The 20,873-nt window shown below is 47.8% G+C and overlaps 2 protein-coding genes across 2 annotated transcripts in view; both read left to right on the forward strand.

Moving 5' to 3' along the window:
- Window positions 1-20,873, forward strand: part of NPM1 (nucleophosmin 1) — a 454,395-nt gene that overhangs the window by 70,827 nt on the left and 362,695 nt on the right. The gene's annotated exons all lie outside the window — the stretch shown is intronic.
- The window catches only part of FGF18 (fibroblast growth factor 18), a 317,528-nt gene continuing 314,949 nt past the window's right edge, over window positions 18,295-20,873 (forward strand). Inside the window, exons 1-2 of the mRNA XM_060232848.1 lie at window positions 18,295-18,552; window positions 18,819-18,855. Coding sequence (XP_060088831.1) covers window positions 18,308-18,552; window positions 18,819-18,855 — 282 coding nt within the window. The 5' untranslated portion in view covers window positions 18,295-18,307. The remainder of the gene's footprint in view (window positions 18,553-18,818; window positions 18,856-20,873) is intronic.

The following is a 20,873-nucleotide window of genomic DNA, read 5'->3' on the forward strand; positions in this document are numbered from 1 at the left end:
AGGGCCTGCAAGACCACTCTTTTTAAATTAGCTTTTATGAACAGCTGAAGTACAATTTTACAACGAAGAAAATCCACCATTAGCACTAACTAGAATAGCGTCAATGATAATGTTATAGTTTGTTTTAATTAATGTTCTACTGGTTTTTAAGGTTAAATTAATGCTTAATTTAATGTTCTTAATGTAATTGTTTTATTAATGCACCATTGGTTACTATGTTGTTTATTAATGTTTTATTTATTAATGTACCATTGGTCATTGTGTTGTTAGCCGCCCTGAGCCTGCTTCGGCGGGGGAGGGCGGGGTACAAATAAAATTTATTATTATTATTATTATTATTATTATTATTATTATTATAAACACCTAGTTTCTTTAACTGAAACTAAGTCCTCAGGGCCAGATGAATTGCATCCAAGGGTTCTAAAAGAGCTTGCGGATGTAATTTCTGAGCCTTTGGCTATTATTTTTGAGAATTCTAGGAGAACAGGAGAGGTGCAGGAAGATTGGAGGCGGGTGAATGTTGTCCCCATCTTCAAGAAGGGGAAAAAAGATGATCTGGGTAACTACCGACCCGTCAGCTTGACGTCTATACCTGGAGAAGTTTTAGAACAAATCATCAAACAGTCGGTCCTATAACATTTAGAAAGACTGGATGTGATGACTAAATTGGGAGGGGTTCCAAACACAGAAGAAGACAGAAACAGGATACAGGATGACCTTGACAGGCTGGAAAACTGGGCTAAAATCAATAAAATGAATTTTAACAAGGATAATTCGGCCCCGCTCAGGCCGCGCCGCAAAGCGGCTGCACGCTGCGGGGCCACTCTTTGCCTCCCCGGAAGGAGGGGAGGCTGTTGGAAAGCTTCCCGCCCATCCGGGTATTGTGGGCGGGCGGAGTGTTGGGGCTATTTGTAGCCTCGCCCCGCCCTCCCGGGGCAGTCCGGATTCTGCTCTCGGCCAGGACGGAGGCTTCATCAGGCTTCCAAAGCCGAGAGCATAGGAAGGCCTCGTTGCGTCGGGCTGGTGCGCCGTGGCGGACGGGGGAGCTGGAATTCGGCGACCCCCACGGTCTTGAAGCGGAGCGGCATTCTTGCACAGTGCAGGGGGTGTATGGGGGATTGGGGAAGAGCCTTGGGACAGGCCTTCGTCTAGGGCACCAGGCAGTATTTAAGTGCTTACCCCCCCCCCCCACTCTCACTTCAGACATGTGGTACGGCTGTGTATACGGTGGCGTACTTGAAACAAGTAACCCCCTCCCCCCCACCTCCCTCCGTAGGCGGTAGATAGCTTGGAGAAAGGGTTTATTGGAGGAGTGGCTGCACTCTCCGAGGTCACTTTGGCTGGTTGGGGAGATGTATTGGGAAGGGCTGGGTTGCCCAGCTGCGAGGAAGGCTAGATGTGTGGACCTGTATGGCAAAGGCTACTCTGATCTTGCCAGGTTTTGGAGGCTTGGCAGGGCTGGCCCTGGTTGGTGCTCGGATGGGAGACCTCCAGGGATGACCAGGGTCGCTGTGAGGAGGTAGGCAGTGGCAAACCTCTGTTGTTTCTTGCTTTTGGAACGGCCGGACAGGGAGAGCGCTCGGGAGGGTGGCTGCGGTCTCCATCCGCCCATGCAATGTGTGCCATTGCCAGGCTGGGGGGTTTGGGCAAGACTGGGAACAGCAATACTTGCTGTCCTTCCGCCTGGTTTCCGCCCCCCCCCCTTCGCTAACCGTTCCGCCTCCTTCAGGGACTGGGGCTCATTTGTAGAGCATCTGTTTGAGGAGGAAGGGTCCTAGGTACGTTTCACGGCATTTAGGGCTGAGAAGGGTGCAAGCAACTGGGGGTTAAAGGCCGCAGCTTTACACCCGGTGAGCCGCTGCTAGTCTGGGTGGGCATGACTGATCTGATGCACCAACGGTTTATCCAGTGTAAGCCAGTTTTATATGTTTAATTTTTCTGAGGAGGTCCGAAGAAGGTATATATGATCAGAATGGTTGGTTTTATTTCATTATGGGCCTATGAAGGGTCAAGCTGCTTCCAAGGGAAAGCGCCAGCCACAGACCCTGTTATTTGGGTTCTCCCGGGCAATCTGCCTGAGGAGCAGTTGGACGGGTCCGGACGGGGCCGACCGTTATGGCTGGTAGGGCGCCTTAGAAAGGGAAAGAGGGCTGCTGGTGCACCGTTCCCCGTTCAGGTCGCCATAGGGCTCTGAGGTGGATGCCCCCCCTTTTTTATATTAGGGCGGGTGGTACTGTCCAGACTGTCTGTGTGGCAGGACGGTAGGTAATCAGACCAATGCCCTGCCAGAGTCAAGAGGCCAGGATGAGCAAGGACCCCATGCCCAGGGAACAACGGCAAGGGCTTGGAAGTTTAGGTTGATGATACATAGGGTTTTATAAAACTTAGGACAGTATGGTACAATGCGATGGAACATTTGGTAGAAAGGTAGCGATTAATTCGGCTTTATTTGTGGTCCAAAGCAATTTGCAACTGTGGTTACAGCTTATAGCACCAGCAACACCCAATTTGGGGTATAGGGCTGACAGTGGAACCTGGCGCGCAATTGGCTGTTTCAGTTACCCGCTCATCAGCGAGCGGGTCGGTTCAGCCCTGGTTGCTGTGGGGCAGTTCTCTTTCCAGGGAGTTTGTTACCAACTGGTGGTAAATTTAGGCATGAATGCCTGCTATGCAGCAGCCCCCATGCATTTTAGGCATGCAGTAAAACGTAGTCTAAAAGGGGGGGCATAGCACCTCGTGGGCCTGTGGGCAATCTGTAGACGCCTAAAAGTGGGTTCCAGTCCCATCCAGCTGAAAGCGCTTGTGCGTTTCCTGAAGGGTCACTCCAAGGGGACGGATAGGGCCTGAGTATGGGGATGAGTTTACCCCGGGGTTCAGGATTCCTTTTTATGGACTTTGGGCACCTTGTAGGGTTCCCAGCCTACATATTATAGGGCCCGAAGGGGGCGTTCGGGCAAGGATAGCAAGAGAGGTCTGGAGGGGCGGATCATGGGCCTGCCAGGACCCGCCCCCCCGAGTTCTAGGTTTATGGGTTTCCCCTGTTGGTGGGTGCCCAGGCAGGCAGCTGGTGAATAGGTGTGTGCATCATCGTCTTATCCTAGCAGAGGATTCGCGAAGGATGGCATGCTCGATCTGCGTACAGCAGGTACACTTCCTTTGACCAAGTGGTCAAAGTGGTGCGGGTACTCGTAGCTGGGGGAGAAATGGCCAAATGCAATAGTGAGTTGGCATTTTGCATGTTATTAGTACACCCCTTAAGATTTTGCGTGGTTGGTGCTTTAGTTTGGAAAATGTTACATGGACGGAGCCCCATATAGGGGGTGCTCGGCTACCTGCGTAGCCTTTGAGTTCAGTTGTTATTTCGTAATGGTAGGTTCCTTTGGCATATGAAAAGACGGAGGGTCCGGTACATGCTTGCATTCGGGGCGCGAACTAGACACGGTTGGCAAGCCTCGCGAGCCCCAGAGGTGGGTATGACAACTTAGGGAGTGGCTTGCAGCTATTAAGTCTAAATATGGTGTTGGGGCCGGAGTTCATAGCTCGTCGGGAGCTCAATTTTGCTGAAGAGCAGTGGCAACGAGGAGAGCATGTCTGGGGTGTCTTCATGACGCCACGCGGTCCCTTCGATCCCCCCCCCCCCATCATGGTGGATGTTAACGGTTGTTTGTGCAGGGTTTGGAGGTATGGGATACCTTCCTAGAGTGGTTTTGAGGCTGTTTCGTTTGCGCAAGGATATGAAGGGGAGGCTGACCTGCAGATACCCTCAGATTATGACGGTCGCCCGGTATTGTTTTTTTTTTTCTGGGGGCACCGGCGTGCCGGTCGGTGACACCGGGACGAGCGGGACAGTGGGTTTCTCAGGAACCTAACAATTTTGGAGTTCTTTCCTATTGTTATGGCGGTAGGGATCTGGGGCGAGCAGCTGGCTAAGAAGTCGTACATTTTGGTGATAACTGGCTGGTGGTGAACGGTGTTACTCGGTGATATTAAGTCCATGCCAGTAATAAATGTGGTAAGGGCTTTACGCTACGGTGCCTTTCAGTTAAATGTGTTGTGTTTGAATAAGCGCGTACCTTGCGTTTGTAATGGGGCGTCGGCCGCCCTGTCTAGTTGATGGATGAGCGTGTCACCTGCTGGCCTCGGAGGCAAATTTTCTGCTGCAACAAATGCTCTAGGACTTGTTGCACTTTCGTAGGCTGTAGCGGCAGGGCGATTACTTTAGCATTGTCCCCGAGCACACGGAAAGGGTATGAGCGTGTCGCTCGGCAATTTAGAATGTGTAGACATTTTGCTTTGGAGGTTAGCCAGCCCATTCTGCGGTTGCATGGATGCAGTTCTGAGTGCATCCAAAAGATATGGGGCCTAAGGGTTAAGTTTATCCGTGAGCAGTTGGCTGCCTTAGCTTCTGTAGCAAGGTGCTTGGGTTTTTTCCAGCTGCAGTTCGGGATTTAGGTCCTAAGATGCTGGAAGGTTGGTTAGCTTGTGTTCAATTGTATTCTATTGATACTAACCACATTGCCTATAATGTTTGTTTGCTTAGAACTAACCCCAGTGCACCCCACTAGAATGTTAGGCATGCCTGAGGGGGAAGCAAAGGTGGGAGGGAATTGGGCGCCAGAAGTAATAAATGGCGGGAGAGCCAGGGAGAGACACCGCCGCCGCTTCCCAGGTGCCGCAAGGACATCGGCCGGAGGGGGGAGTGGAAATGGCTCAGTGAGAAAGATAGCAGGCGTGTGAATCAAACACCTCTGAAAGTAGAAAGCAACTTTGTTTTGAGAATGATTTAAAGCCCCTGCCTTTGATGTACCCCCATAAATGCTAGCGCTTATTCTATGTATGTTATCACTCTCAAAGACCTTCTGCAGTAGTAACATTCTGTATTCAATAAATGAAACTTATTTTCAAAAGAGAAGAGTCCTATCATTGTTGAAGTCTGAATGAACCCTACGCTGACACGCGAGTGCGGTGCGTGGGAGGACGCCCAGCAACCCATCTAGCCCTTCATGCTTAGGGGGTCGGGCCGTGTTTCGCCTGAAGTGGGTGGCTATGACTAGGAGATGGCACTATTTCGTGCGGATGTACTGATTCCTTTTTCAGGCGCCCTTTGGGTAGGAGAATTGATTGGCTTCCACGGAACGACTAGTCGGTAGGGGGCGTCGCAGTATAGTGACGTCAAATTTATGGGAAGAGATGTTGGGCTGCAGGTATGATGATCCAAACGGATCAGTGGTGTTGCAGCTCTTGTATGCAATCGGTCCCTGAGCAGTGGCCGGTGTTGCCGGTGCAAGCGTTTAGCGCTATGAGGCAGTAGGGCGGAGTGTCCTGGGGCCCCTTGGGGCCACAAGGAGGGCCCCACCCCCTCACTAAATATCAAGTTTGGGCAGTTATGGCTCTGGCCCGGAATAAGTGGGGATGGGCTGGATTCAAGTTTGGCAACCATTCTTGTGAATCGGGGCCGCGTCCACTGCTGCACCACGTGCTATCCAGGCCTGATGATCTAAAGGTGCTGTGTCTCACCTAGGGAGGCTGCCCACTTGGCTGCGCGAGCAGTTTGATATGGGGAGGCTCATTATGCAAGGAGATCGCCAATGGCACCCTTAGGGCTGAGTGAGTGGGCTGTGGTGGAATGGCAGGGGTGCCGGGGGGCCTAATTTGGCCAGGGCTCTAGCCATTGTTGTGTGGAGGGGCCGGTTCCCCATCCCATTGTCATGCACCCTGGTGGGAATGATCGGGGATATGTAAGGGAAGCCTCCCCCCCTTTCATTGCAGGCGGTTGGCTCCAGGCCATCGTGCAGGGGTGGCCTGGAGTCCGACTAAGCTCGCTGCTATCCTATCGTGAAGAGCCTGGCTGGCTGCTTGGGACCCGGCTCGGGTCGAGCAGGCCAGATGGATGGCTAATCTGGCCCTGTGGCGGCCTTGGCTGATGGTCTGGGTATCTACCTTCTTCATCATTCCCCTTGGGGGGAGTGATTGGGGCCGTGTAAGGAAAGGCCCCCCCTTTCATTGCAGGCAGTGGCGGAGCTCCGGGCCATCATGCGGGGGTGGCCTGGAGTCCGACTAATCTGCCCAGCATTTTATCGTGAAGAGTTTGGCTGTCTGCTTGAGACCCGGCTTGGGTCAGGCTGGCCAGACAGAACGGCTTAGCTGGCCCTGCGGTGGCCTTGGCGGATGGTCTGGGTACCTTCCTTCTTTATCCCAGAATTAGGGGGGACATGGGGAATCAGTACCGGCCGAATGTGAGTCATCTGCCGAAGTGGGTAATCGGGCCTTCTTCTGCAACATTCAGCAAGGGCTTCGGGTGGCCTTGGCTGCTCGGTGGGGCGCTAATGCCTAAGCAGAGGCTTGGCATTGGCGGTGGCAGAAGGAGCAAGGGGTTTATACCTTGCAGGTGAGCACCCAGGCATCTGCACCTGTTAGTGCAGTCGATACGCAGGAGCGGCAGATGGGCTTTACGGCTCAATGCTGTATAATGCGGATCGTAGTCATGCCTCCCCCTAAATTTGCCTCCTTCTGGGTATCGAGGCGGAAGTTTAGGAGAAGGTTTTTGGCCTGGCCGGCCCGGCTTTAGCCATAATCTTATGGCTCATGCTGGGGGCAGGGTGACTCGCCCTTTGTGGGACTTGGTGGGGTCTGAGGAAGACCCCAGGGCTCGTCCCATTGCAGATTGCCCTTGCCGTGTTAGTTGTGTTAATTAAATAAAGTGGCCCGTTTCCCAATATTCTGTGTCAGCCTCTTTATTCCGACTGGGGGGGCAAATGTAAAGTTCTGCATTTAGGAAGGAAAAATCCAATGCATGGTTATAGGATGGGGGAGACTTGTTTTAGCAGTAGTATGTGCAAAAAGGATCTATGGGTTTTAGTGGATTATACGCTGAACATGAGTCAGCAGTGTGATGCGGTGGCTAAAAAGGCAAATGGCATTTTGGGCTGTATCAACAGAAGTGTAGTGTCCAGATCACGTGATGTGATGGTATTGCTTTACTCTGCTCTGGTAAAACCTCACCTGGAGTATTGTGTTCAGTTTTGGGCACCATATTTTAAGAAGGATATAGACAAGCTGGAACGGCTCCAGAGGAGGGCTACAAAGATGGTAAGGGGTCTGGAGACCGTCCTATGAGGAAAGGTTGAAGGAGCTGGGGATGTTTAGCCTGGAGATGAGGCGGCTGAGAGGTGATATGATCACCATCTTCAAGTACTTGAAGGGCTGTCATATAGAGGATGGTGTGGAATTGTTTTCTGTGGCCCCGGAAGGTAGGACCAGAACTAATGGGTTGAAATTAAATCAAAAGAGTTTCCGGCTCAACATTAGGAAGAACTTCCTGACCATTAGAGCGATTCCTCAGTGGAACAGGTTTCCTCGGGAGGTGGTGGGCTCTCCTTCCATGGAGGTTTTTAAAGAGAGGCTAGATGGCCATCTGACAGCGATAAAGATCTTGTGAATTTATGGGGAGGTGTTTGTGAGTTTCCTAAATTGTGCAGGGGATTGGACTAGATGACCCTAGAGGTCCCTTCCAACTCTATGATTCTAACTTTTAAGGCCCTTAGCAGTCAGGGACCTCATACCTTTGGGATAACCTCTCTCAGTATGCCCCTGGAAGAGTGATGTTTGAGCAATAAGAATCTTTTTGGTAGTCCATGGCCCAAGAGAGGTCCAGCTCTCCTCAACTAATGCCAGCACTTTTTCGACCCTTGCCCCTGCCTGGTGGAACACTTTGCCTGAGAACATCCTTGCCCTTTGGGAGTTGTTACCTTTCCATAGGGCTTGCAAGGCAGAAATGTTCTGCCAGGCATTTGGTTGAGGACAGTGATGGTCTGGCACTCTCATATCCCTGCACCTCTCTCCTATGTTCTTATATCCCCATTTCCCAGGGGCTGGTGGGTTATATCAATTTTGTCTGCCATCTGATGCTATATGGCTTCCTATTAATGCTGAACTACTTTAATGTTGTTTTAACTTTTTAACTGCTATTTATTGTCTACCTATGTGCTGTAAGCTGCCCTGAGACCTATTTTTAGGGAAGGGCAACCAACAAATTGAACTTAATAAATAAATAACATTCCTTTGTCAAGGCAGTAGTAGGAGAGAGCCGAGTGGAGAGATTTCACAGGTGGTTGAGAAGTGAAAGGAACAATCCACTATGTTCCACTGTCCTTTTGTGCCATCCACTCTTTGTTGATAAACCTTTCCAGGCTCAGTTGTAGGATCGCCAACCTCCAGGTGAGGCCTGGATAATTTCTAAAATGACAACTGATTTCTAGATGACAGAGATCAGTTCCTCTGGAGAAAATGGCTGCTATGGAGGGTAGACTCTATGGCATTACAACCTGCTGAATTATATCCTCCTGCCAAGGGTCTTCCCCTGAATCGTCAAGAATTTCTCAACCTGGAGTTGGCAACCCCACTCCATCAGTTGGCCAAGTCCTGCAATGTGGTATTTCTTATTCTGGATCTAGAATGAAAAGGAAGAAGCTTATTGATAAAGTTTTGGAGTTTGTCTTTTTTGCAGGGGAGTACAGAAACAAAAATAACCCCCTCCCAATGCATAAGAACATAAACAAATGCCTGAACTAGACATATGGCAGAACGAAGTGGTAGAGTTCTGAGGTGAGAGACTGAGATATACCATTTCAGAATGTTAGGTGGGGAGAATAGTATTTATAATGTAAACTCTCTCTGCATATATAAAAAATAGTAGAGTGAAAAGTTCTAGAACACCTCTTCATAGGCAGTGCTAATTTTCCACTGACAGGTGAGTTTTTAAAGAGGACTACACAAATGTAATCTCTCTTCCTGCACTCAGGAAAGGTATGGACCACCCTAAACCCTCAGCACTCTGCCACCTCAATCTGCTGTGTGTGTAGGCCTGGGGATCATTCAGACACCACTTTTCCTCACTTCTGAGGTGCCTCTTATTTCAGTGTTAAGGATGGTGGTTTCACTCTGTAGGTTTTTATATGGATCTTCCCCACGTGTGTGTACTACCTTCCTTCACGCACTTTTCAGTCTGTGGCATTTTCCACCTTTTTTTGCTATGTGGTTTTCACTTACCTTATACTGAAACAAAATGGTGAGGTGCACAGATCTATGAAAAATGGGGTGGGCATTACAGACAGACAAAAGTAGAAGAAAGCCCCTATCAAATAATTAAAAAAAAAACATGAGAGGAAAAATGTTTCAGCAAGAGTAGGGAAACTGTAGGAAAAAAGAGCTGGGATGGCAAAGGATATGAAACAAAGCTGTGAGGAAATGATTTTTTAAAAAATAATGAAGGTCACCCAAACCTCAGTGGTAAGCCCAGGCCTACGTGTGGTTATGTGGGGCTGGGAGGTTGTTGATCAGGATCCAGCTTGTAGTATAAACTAAGATGGCAAATCCTGTCATATCTCTGCTTCATGTTGACTGCAGAATTATATGAAATCTTTTGTGCTGTTATAGGGTGCAAAAGCAGGAAAAAGATCCCCACACCACACCTTTCGGAATCTCCAAGAGGTGTGGGCAGCGGGGCTTTCTTCCTGCTTTTGCACCAGGCAGAGGCAGCAGGGCTTCCTTCATGCTTTTGCATGCTAAGGGTGCAAAAGCAAGAAATGGATCTCTCCCCCCGCACCACACCTCTCAGAGTCTCCAAGAGGCATGGGCTGGTGGGGCAACTCCTTTTCTGGGGCTGGGCAGGTGGTGGCCTGATCTCTCCATTCTATCCTATGGGCCCAAAGCATAGAATGGAGAGATCAGGCCACCTCTGTAGAAGTTTAAAATCCTTCCTCTAGTGTTGCACTGCAATGGCAACCTGATCTCTCCATTCTCTTATAGACCCATAGGATAGAATGGAGAGACCAGGCCATGGCTGCAGTGTGATCCCATAGAAGTGGTTTGAAGTTTAAAACCCCTTCTCTAGCATCATGCTGCAGCCACGGTCCATTCTCTCCATTCTATCCTATGGGCCCATAGGATAGAATTGGTTATCAGTGTGTGTGTGTGTGTGGGGGGGGCAAGTAGTTAGTCTTGCCTAGGGTGTCAAACAATCTAGGTCTGGCCCTGTGGAGGGTTGCCAACTCTGACTTTAGAAATTCCTTGAGATTAAGGAGCACTGTGGTGGGAAGGACTTCTGTTTCTTCCATTTTACCATAGAATCTTCACTAGAATAATAAAATCATAGAGTTGGAAGGAACCTCTAGGGGCATCTAATCTTACAATCTGCACAATGCAGGAAAATCACAAGTACCTCCCCTTGCCCTCCCTCTTATGATCTGTCGAAGTTCACAGAATCAGCATTGCTGTCAGATGGCTATCCAGCCTCTATTTGAAAACCTGTTTAAAAAACCCTCTGAAGCTTCTGTTTCCTACAGGGGAACTGATCTGTATGGTCTGGAGATAAATTATAATCCACAGTCACGTTACCTTTATAAAAGCACCTTCCTGAACCATTCCATTATAATATAGCCCTACTACTTTGTACCTTTTAGGATGGGATTATATGGAATCTACATTTTTCTCTTGAAAATGACATTGTAACTTGTTTTTTTTACTATAAAAAACAATGAAAAACATCTCCTGTCCATGTGATTTGTATCTTATAGAACGGATTTAGATGCCAAAGGAGAAGTGACAGATCTTGAATGCTGAGTATGACATTCTGTGGAGAATTTCAGAAAGTGCAACAGTGCAAACCATTGCATCCCTACTTTAGAAGGCATTCCCTGACAGAGTGTCTTTAAAAATTAACATACACATGCCATTCAGTATATCCAGTGCAGTCCTGTGATGAATTTCTCCAGTCTAAGCTGCTTGAAATCAATGTGCTTAGACTGATATTACTTTGCATAGGGTTACACTGTTCATTTACTATGAATCAGTTTTCAGGGAATGGGACAGCAGTTTCCATACTGTGAAACATTTATATGTGGTCGCTGTTCTCATTTATTATTTTTAAACTTTTGCACACAGATGAGAATTGACTTTGTGTTTCCCTGATGAACCATTTGAGTTACTATGATGTGAACTATATATTTTGGTTATACTATCGGTTTATTGGTATATTTACTTTATGTATATCCTGCCTTTCTCCCCAGTGGAAGCCCAAAGTGGCCTACATTATTGTCTTCTCCTCCATTCTGTCTTTGCAGTACCCCAGATGAAGTAAGCTAGAATGAGAGTGTATGACTGACCCAAGGGCATTCAGAGAGCTGAGTGGGGATTTTGAATCCTCTGTCTCCCAGATCCTAGTTTGATGCTATAACCAGGGCTTTTTTGATAGAAAGAGCCCAGCAAGAACTCATTTGCATATTAGGTCACACACCCCTGACATCACCATTGTTTCACACAGGGCTTTTTCTACCAAATACTCATTTACATATTAGATCACACCCCTCGATGCCGCATCAGCTAGAACTGCGTTCCTGCTCAAAAAAAGCCCTGGCTATAATCACTATACCATCCTGGCTGTTACACATTTGGACTCAGTTATACCCATTCACGTTTTGTAGTAAAGACTGTAGTTCTTGTGCTAGTTATTAAATCTATGTGACTTTTCATAGAGAGGCTTTAAATAGACCATCATTAGGATTCTGTTCTAGCTTGCATAAGCAGGGTGACCAGGCTGCTTTCATATGTTGATTTTTAAGGCAGTAAATAAAAACTTCCTGTAAAACTTTTGCCATAAGCATAAATTCCCCCACACTCTGTTTCAGTAAGAGCTGCCAGTTTAGAAATATGACACGCCACTTACCCTTCCCCCTCTTTCTTATGTGATACAAAAAAATGTACTGAAATGCTATCTGCACCAAGATTATTTTTCCACTAGATGGCAAGCTAAGAGTTTGGAAATTCTTTTAGACTGGGTGATCAGTGGAAAACAGCTGGGATATAGGAAAATTAATTTGTACAGTGTTAAAAATAACAGCAACAAATGTCTTGATCTCAGATTGAGGTAATATACCAACATGGAAAAAACAATAGCAATGATAATAATAAGGCTATCTTGGAAAAGCCCATGCTATTTATTGTAAGTATTTATCTGCTGCTTTTTCATCACATTTTCATAGCAGCTTACTGCAACAAATATATATTCAAAACAGCAACTATTGTGTAAAATAATTTCTGAAAATTAATCATCAGCCAGTCTAGAGAGAGGTCCTGAAAGCCAGGTGAAAAGAAAAAATTCCACATCATTGGGGCTGCAGCTGTAAAGGCCATGCTTCCAATGTTTATACCAATCAAATTAATGGTAGTTAATGCAGGACCAGATTTGATAAACTGACCTGGAAGGGGTGAGTGTGTATATGCATGATTTCAGTAAGGAGAATCGCTAAAATATTTGCCTCCCTGTTAGTTAGATGTCAAAGGCTTAATTCAATATTGGAGGCTTCTGTGACCCTGTCTTCTCTAGGCAATTCTTACCGGGAGCACCCTGATACTATTTAATCATTCATTACCTGTGTCAGTCAGCAACAGGTTTGTGATCAGCCAGCTTACATACAATGGCACCCTTATGTTCAGTTGTGGTTTTTTTCCCCTCTCCGTTTCTTGCTTTTACAATTTTTAGGCAGAAGTGTAGTGAACACATGCTCTGCAGAGGCAAGCAAGTGATCAGTTTTCAGTTAAGCTTCAGAGGTTTGCAAGAAGTGAAACCTAAGACTGCCTTTCTGTCTTTTAAAGTAAAGAAAGGCGAACATCTGCATTGCTTCACTGAGGTAAAAGTGTGACTTCCTGCAGTCCCATTCCCATTCTCTGTCTTTCTCTAGCACACCAGCCTAGCTCCCCCTGAGGTGATCAACCTGTATCTGAGCTGTCACATTTCAGGTGGAGATTTACATTACTGAATGATCCCCTGCACTATGTCCCTTGATCATAGAAAACTAGCATGTCAGGGTCAAACAATGGGATTCTAGAAGATCTATAAATGGATCATCCTCCAGCATAGAGAGGGGGAAGGTTCCATTTGAAACCATAGTGTAGGGCAGGGATGGCCAACAGTAGCTCTCCAGATGTTTTTTGCCTACAACTCCCATCAGCCCCAGCCAGCGTGGCCAATGGCTGGGGCTGATGGGAGCTGTAGGCAAAAAACATCTGGAGAGCTACCATTGGCCACCCCTTGCGTAGGGGAACTTTACAGTCTCTCTGTAGCTGTCCCTGCCTCCATTCTTAACCCCCTCCCCTGTTGCTCTTTGCCCCGGTGGGGCATGGAACAAGTAGTAGCTCTAGGAGAGGGGGAAATTTTAGATCAGGAATGTAAAACTACTGTCTAATGTGGTGGTCCCAATCCAAATTGTCTCCTCCTGGAACTGCATTCTGCAGATCCATTCCTGGATTTCATCCAATTTAATCCTCAGATCTAAGCTAGAACTCTTCCCCTTGATAACCAATTATTTATGTTCAGGGATTTTTTCCCCTCATGAGGATTATTTCAGTCATATTAGGCCTCCACCTGTAGCCTGAAGCTCAAGCACACTGCTGACTTCCTCAGTGAGAACAGAGTCAGCCTAACTGAATCCAGATTTCCATAAAAAACGACCTGTGGTTGCCCGGTATGGATAGCTTTCCCACAGGATCCTTGTTTGCACAATAAATGTTCCCTATTTGCTGTACAGTTTGCTTATTTTCCTTTAAGGTAGCACTCTGTTGTACCTTAAAGGAAAATAACATCACCCTTCCCCCCCCTGCAGAAAACAACTATCCACATTTGCAGTTGTTGGTCATTTGTTTGGGACAGTTTGATTCCCGCAGCAGTAGCATTCAATGAAGCTGTGGTTTCTGTCTTGAATGTGGTTGCATAAGTGTTGCTGTTTGGGATTAGTGACAGCTTGCCATTTTTGAGAACCACTTATTTTTATTAAAAGTGCCACGGCAGTATGACTTCCACCAAAATAGAATGCTTATCCCATTATATGATCCTTTTACTTTACCTTAATTTTTAAAACATGCATTCACATTAAACCAGATTTTGGAAATGAGAGAAGACAGTAACATAGAGATCCCTCACATCCACACTGCAAGGTAAAATCCTCCCTATGTTGTGTATCATACAGCGACATATGACAACATAGGCAAGAGACAAACAGGTGGTTTGCCATTGCCAGCTTCTGTGTAGCAATCCTACGCTTCCTTGGTGGTCTCCCATCCAAGTGTTAGCCAGAGCTCACCTGCTTAGCTTCTGAGATCTGATGAGATTGGGCCATCCCTATGTTGCCTCAGGATGGATCATATTTAAAGATCATTTGAGAGTATCATGACGGACAGAGGAATTCTGCATTTTGTTGTGATACAGAAAGGCTGGCTTTCCTTTTCCACACAGTGATTCTCCTCAGTGCTCTAACCACACACTTCCAGGCAAGGACAACGGCACACTTCCTCACTATGCTTTTGTGCATAATCTTTCAACTGGAATGCATCACACACTCAGGAGTACTCTCTAAATGGAGAAGCATTCATTTGCCCAAGGTCATGTGCCCTGCTGACATGAATGACACATCCCTCTTTGCTTGACTGATGGTTATGATATAAGAGAAATTATTTTTACAGAGGAATACAAGTATACAACCTGTGTTGATCTGAAATGCACTTTTGATTTCTCCAAATGACTACTTTCCACTTTCTATCATGTCATTCACTGTTATGGCAGCAAAAGCAGCAGAGGTGGATATTCAGATGTAATGTCATGGGTAAAACATCCAAAGATCCATGGTGTCTCAAACATTCACTGTCACATATAATAGCCTGATCAGAATAAGTATGATTTCTCATTCAATGAGAAGTTTTTGGGCATTGCAAACTTTAGTTCTTTCTGAAGCCCCTGATGGTGTGCAAAGTGCTTTGTGACTCTGGCAGTCCAACTGATCTTATTTCTCAGATTTGTTTAAAATCTATAACATTCCATCCACTGCACCACACAGATTGAGAATATCCAGGTGGGATGGCTCATTACCATTTGTGTGATACTGAGGGTGGAGTCTAGGGTGTAAGCCCTTGCTGCTGGTGCAACACGGAGGCGTTTGCAGTGGCAATGGAACATCCACACAGAAATTCCCCCTGTGTTTTTCTTGCCCCAGCTGTCTGTGGCTGACATTGCCCCTGGGCTCAGAGGACCTTAAAAAAATCAATGACACATCAGGTAGTAGCTTTAATTTCTTTGTCAATTTTCTTTTGCTGCTATTTCTAGTATACGCTAGAAATAAACCACTATGTTTTTATGTTGCAAATAAATGCTTAAGCAATTTCTTTCATAATGATGCAATTCTATTATTATCACCACAAACCAAAATTCATTAAATGTCCATAGAAAAATCAAAAAGTTATTTCACACCACTCTTGTAAGGTAGTACTTTCAAAATCAGAATGTTATTTCACATCACACTTGTAAGGTAGTACTTTACAGTCCACTGTCTCAGTTCTCCTTTGCTTGAAAGACATAGACAGTACCACGCTTGTATATGATTCCCTCTATGGGTAGCAGACCAAAGTCTGACAGGTGCGGCGGCTACACAGGTCCTAGGTTCAGTTCTGTGTTTCCTTCACCTTCCACTGGCCATTCTTTTTTAGCTTTGGAACCTGGGCTAAAGGCAATTGCTCACACATTACAGCACAATGTTACTTCACAGCTTGCACGAATGGTTAGGAGAACCATTCATGCAAGCTGCAAAGTAACACTGTGCTGTAATATGTGAGCAATTGCCTTTAGCACGGGTTCCAAAGCTAAAAGAAAGCGGTCAGTGGAAGGTGAATGAAACACAGAACTGAATCTAGGACCTGTGCAGCTGCCGCACATGTCAGACTTCAGTCTGCTACCCATAGGAGGAATCATATACAAGCGTGGTACTGTCTACGTCTTTCAAGCAAAGGAGAACTGAGACAATGGACTGTAAAGTACTACCTTACAAGAGTGATGTGAAATAACATTCTGATTTTGAAAGTACTACCTTACAAGAGTGGTGTGAAATAACTTTTTGATTTTTCTATGGACATTTAATGAATTTTGGTTTGCAATGATAATAATAGAATTGCATCATTATGAAAGAAATTGCTTAAGCATTTATTTGCAACATAAAAACTCAGTGGTTTATTTCTAGTGTTTGCTAATCAGTACACTGCAGTTTCCGGTTTGCCCATTCGCTATTTATAGTATAGCAAAGCAACTGGGAAGAAGTATGTATAAGATTAAGAAAGTTGTTCTCCTAAAAGCACCTGCTCACTGCTCTGCTCACAGAGGTGGTGAGGAAAGTTCTGTTGTTTACAGGGCAGCACTGAGAATCTGATATGGATGGCCCAGGCTAGCTCCATTTCATCAAGTTTCAGAAGCTAAACAGGGTTGCCCCTAGTTAATATTTGGATGGGAAATTATCAAGGAAGTGCAGGGTTGCTCCACAGAGACAGGCAATGGCAAACCACCTCTGTTCATCTCTTGCCTTGGAAAACCCACTAGGGGGTTAACATAAGTTGGCTGTGACTTTACAGCACTTTCCACCACCACTGAGCATCTGGACAGAGTACTTGAATGGGCCAGAGGGAAAGAAAGTATGAGAGAAAGGGGTGCATCCAAAATGGTCCATGGCTTCATGTAAATTGAAGTTATTTTACTTTGTTTGGAGCCCCACAACCTTTGGGCTGTTGAGCAGCTCCAGGCAAGACCCCTAAGGCCATAGAAAAACTGAAGTTAGGTAGTGGTGAGAATCAGGCAGGATTCCTGATTTCAAACAGAAAGCTCATGGAATGTCTGCCAGTCCCTCATGTTGACAGTCCTGCTCTGCTAGCATGAGAAAAGAAATGTGCATTTGCTTCCAACCTCCCCCCCCCCTTTTTTCAGGCTTTTTTTTTTGCAGCTTAGAAACTGTTTAGTTCCTTAGGGTGGTCCCTGAACTCAGGTTAGAGACTGGAGTTTTTGGCTGCATGTGAAAAAGAATGGAATTACCAGCTTTTTTGCTTCACACACCCCCCTCCCCGAGTTTCTCTGACTTGGGAGTTCCCTCTTGGAGTTCTGAGTTTTGCTAATGCTGCTAGTTAATTTCAGGGTGGGGAAAGACAGAGGATGGTGTGTGGGTGGCTTTCTCAGAAATATAGGAAGAGCCCTGCTGGAGATTAGACCAAGGGTTCAGGGAACACAAGAGGCCCGTGGTGCAGAGTGGTAAAGCAGCAGTACTGCAGTACTGTAGTCTGAACTCTCTGCTCATAACCTGAGTTTGATTCCGGCGAAAGCTGGATTCAGGTAGCCGGTCCAAGGTTGACTCAGTCTTCCATCCTTCCGAGGTTGGTAAAATGAGTACCCAGCTTGCTGGGGGGAAAGTGTAGATGACTGGGGAAGACAATGGCAAACCACCCTGTAAAAAGCCTGCCTGAAAACGTTGTGAAAGCAGCGTCACCCCAGAGTCAGAAATGACTGGTGCTTGCACAGGGGACCTTTCCTTTCCTCAGGGAACACAGCATCCCCTTTCCAGCAGTGGCTGGCCAGATGCTTTGGGGCAGAAGGGCAGCAGTTCTTTCCCCTGCCTCTGGTCTTCAGAGATATACTGCATCTGAGCCTGGAGGTTCCATTTTGCAACTTCAAAGCCTTCTCCTTCCTTTCTTCTGCCAGCCAGCCAGCCTGCCTGGCGGCTTGCTCCTTTGCTTGGCTTTGTCCCGGCAGCGCTGCGGTTGCCTGGCGGAGTCCAGGTGGAGAAGGCTCCATAGACCGCAAATAGGTCTGGAGGGAGGCCGAGGCCAGTCAGCTGGCTTTCCGATTCGTCCTTCGCCTCCAGCAAGTGCAGGCGGCCAACACCTCCCTCCGCTGGCCGGGGATGAGGGTCTCTCTTCCTCCCTCTCTCGCCTTCGGGGGGGGGGGGGCAGAGGCTGGTCAGGTTGCCCAGCAAACCTGCTCAGCAGCGGGCAGAAGAGTCCTGGCTGCTGCCGCCCTAAGTCTGTCCAGAGCCGCTCCGAGATCCAAGGGCGGGGGAAAGGGGGGAGGGATCCACAAGCCCTCCACAAACCTATCCGAGTGGGAACCTGCGGGGAGAAATCTCTCGCCTGGCTTCGGCGCCTCTGCTTCTCAGATCAGGGAAGAGCGAGCGAGGGAGGAAACGGGCAGGCTGCTTGGGAAGGAGGAGGAGGTGGGAGAATGGGCGAGGGGGGGAGACAAGAGAAGAGAAGCGAAGCTAGCTCCGTGGGTGTGTGCGTGTGTGTGTAGGAAGTGGGGGCCGTTTGCTGATAATCGGAAGTTACTGACAATCAAGCAGCACCTTTGCCTCTCCAGAGGCGGAGACACTCAACACACACACACACACATACTCACACAAATCCACCAAGCGGGCGGAGGAGGCGGGGGGGGGGGGGAGAAGAGGAGAGCTTGATGTCTAAGGGAGTCACTCGGCGGAGGCGAAGCCAGCGGGATCTCAACTTCTCGTGGCTGCTGAGCAGCGCCAAGCGGCGGGATCGCTGGAAACCGGTTGGCTTCGACCGAGCGGGACCATTCCCATGGCAGGACTGCGGCTGGGGATTTGACTCCGTTCACTCGCGGCCGCTTGACCTCTCCCCCGCCGCCGCCGCCCCTCCTCACTCAGCGATGTATTCACTGCTCTCCGCCTGCACTTGCGTGTAAGGATCAGGACGCTTTCACCCTCCGCTCACCCCCACTGCAAAAAGTGTCCGCTTTGATGCGATCGTCTCTTCAATAAAAAGAGGGCTGTTATTCCTCTCCTGCCCTCCGCCCGCCCCCCCCCCCTTTGGTCGTCGGATACTGATTTGCGGTGGCTATCCCGCAAAGCTGCTCCAGATGGGGTGGTGGTCTTTTGACGAACTTTTTAACCATTTCATCTCATCCTCTGACCTGTTTTGTTTTGTTTTTCTTCCCTCTTCTCCAGATGTTTACATTTCTTGCTGCTGTGCATCCAGGTACAGGTAAGTGACTTTTTGACACATCAGGCCTCTCCCACGCTTCTTCTTCTGGGTGGACTGGAGTGATCTTTGCCTCAATCTTTTTGAAAGTGCAGCCCTAGGACTTCAAATAATACCTCCCCCCGCCCCCATTTCCCTACTAACCCCACTGTGTGGCTTTATTCTACCTCTGTAGAGTAAGTTGAGGGTGCTTGCTTCGAACCGCCCCCCCCCTCCCAATTTGGCTGGGTTTTGACTTTGTCAGTTTCAGTGATCGGTGGCGCTTGCATCAATGAGCTCCGATTATTTCTCCGACTTCCACCCCCACCCCCTTCCCAAATGACTGCTGCTGCGTGGTGGATGCCAGTAGCCTGCATTAAAAGAATTCTCTGGAGTGCATTAGACTGGCTAATGATGTGAGAGGGAGAAATTGGCCTCCGCTTGCAAAATGTTGATTGATGCGCTTGCGTTGGACTAGCTAGCAGCAGAAGGTTCTCTCCTGTATGCCCTCTCTCGCTTTAGAGGGATTTTTCTTGAAAAAAAAGATCCCATCCTTTGAAAACGCCAGAGCTCCTTCATCCAAGGGGTGGGGTGGGGTAAGAGTCTGTTCCCTTCCCCCTGTTTTTCGTGAATCCAAACCCAGTTCCAGGTAGGGTGGTGGGAGAAATGGGAATGCTGGAAAGGAAACTGTAGGGGGGCCTTCGCCCCCTTTCTGCGCCTCTGTCTGTCTGCTTCGCTAAGCAAAGATAGAAGCTAGAGATAAGTAAAGATAGAAGCTAGAGCGAGTAGATATCTATTGAGAGAGGGAATTAAAAAAATGGTGGTATATTGTTGGGTGGAGTCGATCACATTATTTTCCATGACATTCTAATGTTTTGGTAAGGAGGGGGGGGGGGGAGAAAAGAATGTGGATTTCTTTTGCATACTTGGAACCGGTGTAAACGCAACACGTGCGTCCTTAGACGGACCCGCCCGCAATCTTGAATATTTCCGACTTGGCAGAGCAGGTGCGGCACTTCGGGCACCTCCCCCCTCCTCCGGTGCAGTTTGTTGCCCTGGGCAGGCTTCCCACCCTGCATTGTCGAGGCCGGTGCCCCCAACCCATGCAGCCAGCGAGCCGGGCCAGAGGCTCTGGCAGCCGCCTCCCCCCCCCCCACCCCCCTGCGCCGCCCTGCGCCGCCCCGCTTCCCCAAGGTCGCGGCTCCAAACAAGCAGTCGCCCGGAATGCACCTGTCTGCCAGCGTTTCTGTTGCGGTTATTTCATGTTGGGTAGGAACGGATCCCGTACAAACGGATTAAAGCCTCTGAAATTCGAACCCCTTGGCGAGCCAAAACTCCGAGCGCCGTGCCATAGCCTTGCCTCTCTTGGAAAAAAACGAAAAAGAAAACCCAGCTCGAGTAGGAAAAAATAACAAGGAATGGGACTGGGGACTGCAAAAAAGAGAGGTCGGATCTTCGGCTGTAAATTACTCTGCGGTTGGAAGGAACAGGCGTTTGCTCTCCCGGCAAATGGGCAACTTTTGCCCTGAGAGAAGAGAGAGAATCTCTTTCTTCTTTTTTGAATTTGTGCAACAACTGAAGTTAATAAAAAAAAAAAACTTTCCCCTCTTTCTCCCTCCCCCTCCCCACTTTATCCCCCTCCCCTTTCCCTATCCCCTTGTTGCTTTTAGTGAATCAGAAGACTTTGGCTGCCTGCCTGGAAAGCACTTGCTTAAAATCTGATCTCTTACTTCTGCAGCAGCAGCCCTTACAAAACTGGGGAAGTTATTGGCATTTATACAGTTGGAGCTCTCGGGGCTTTCCAAAGCAATAAAACAGCAGAAGAAGAAGAAGAGGAAGAAGCAGCAGCAGCAGCAGCAGCAGCTTTTCTACTATTAAAACAATAAGTGCTGGTTATTCAACCTTTGTACATAGGAGACCTGAGGGGAGTGGTGGTGGTGGTGGTCCTCTAGAGGGAAAGAGAAGCTGGCAGGACCTAGAGTGCCGTAATGGTGGCATCAGTGTACCTGGCACTTTGCAGGGTGACAGCAAAAAGTCACTGA

This window comes from Heteronotia binoei, chromosome 1 (genome assembly GCF_032191835.1).
Source record: "Heteronotia binoei isolate CCM8104 ecotype False Entrance Well chromosome 1, APGP_CSIRO_Hbin_v1, whole genome shotgun sequence".
NCBI classification, from domain to species: Eukaryota; Metazoa; Chordata; class Lepidosauria; order Squamata; family Gekkonidae; genus Heteronotia; species Heteronotia binoei.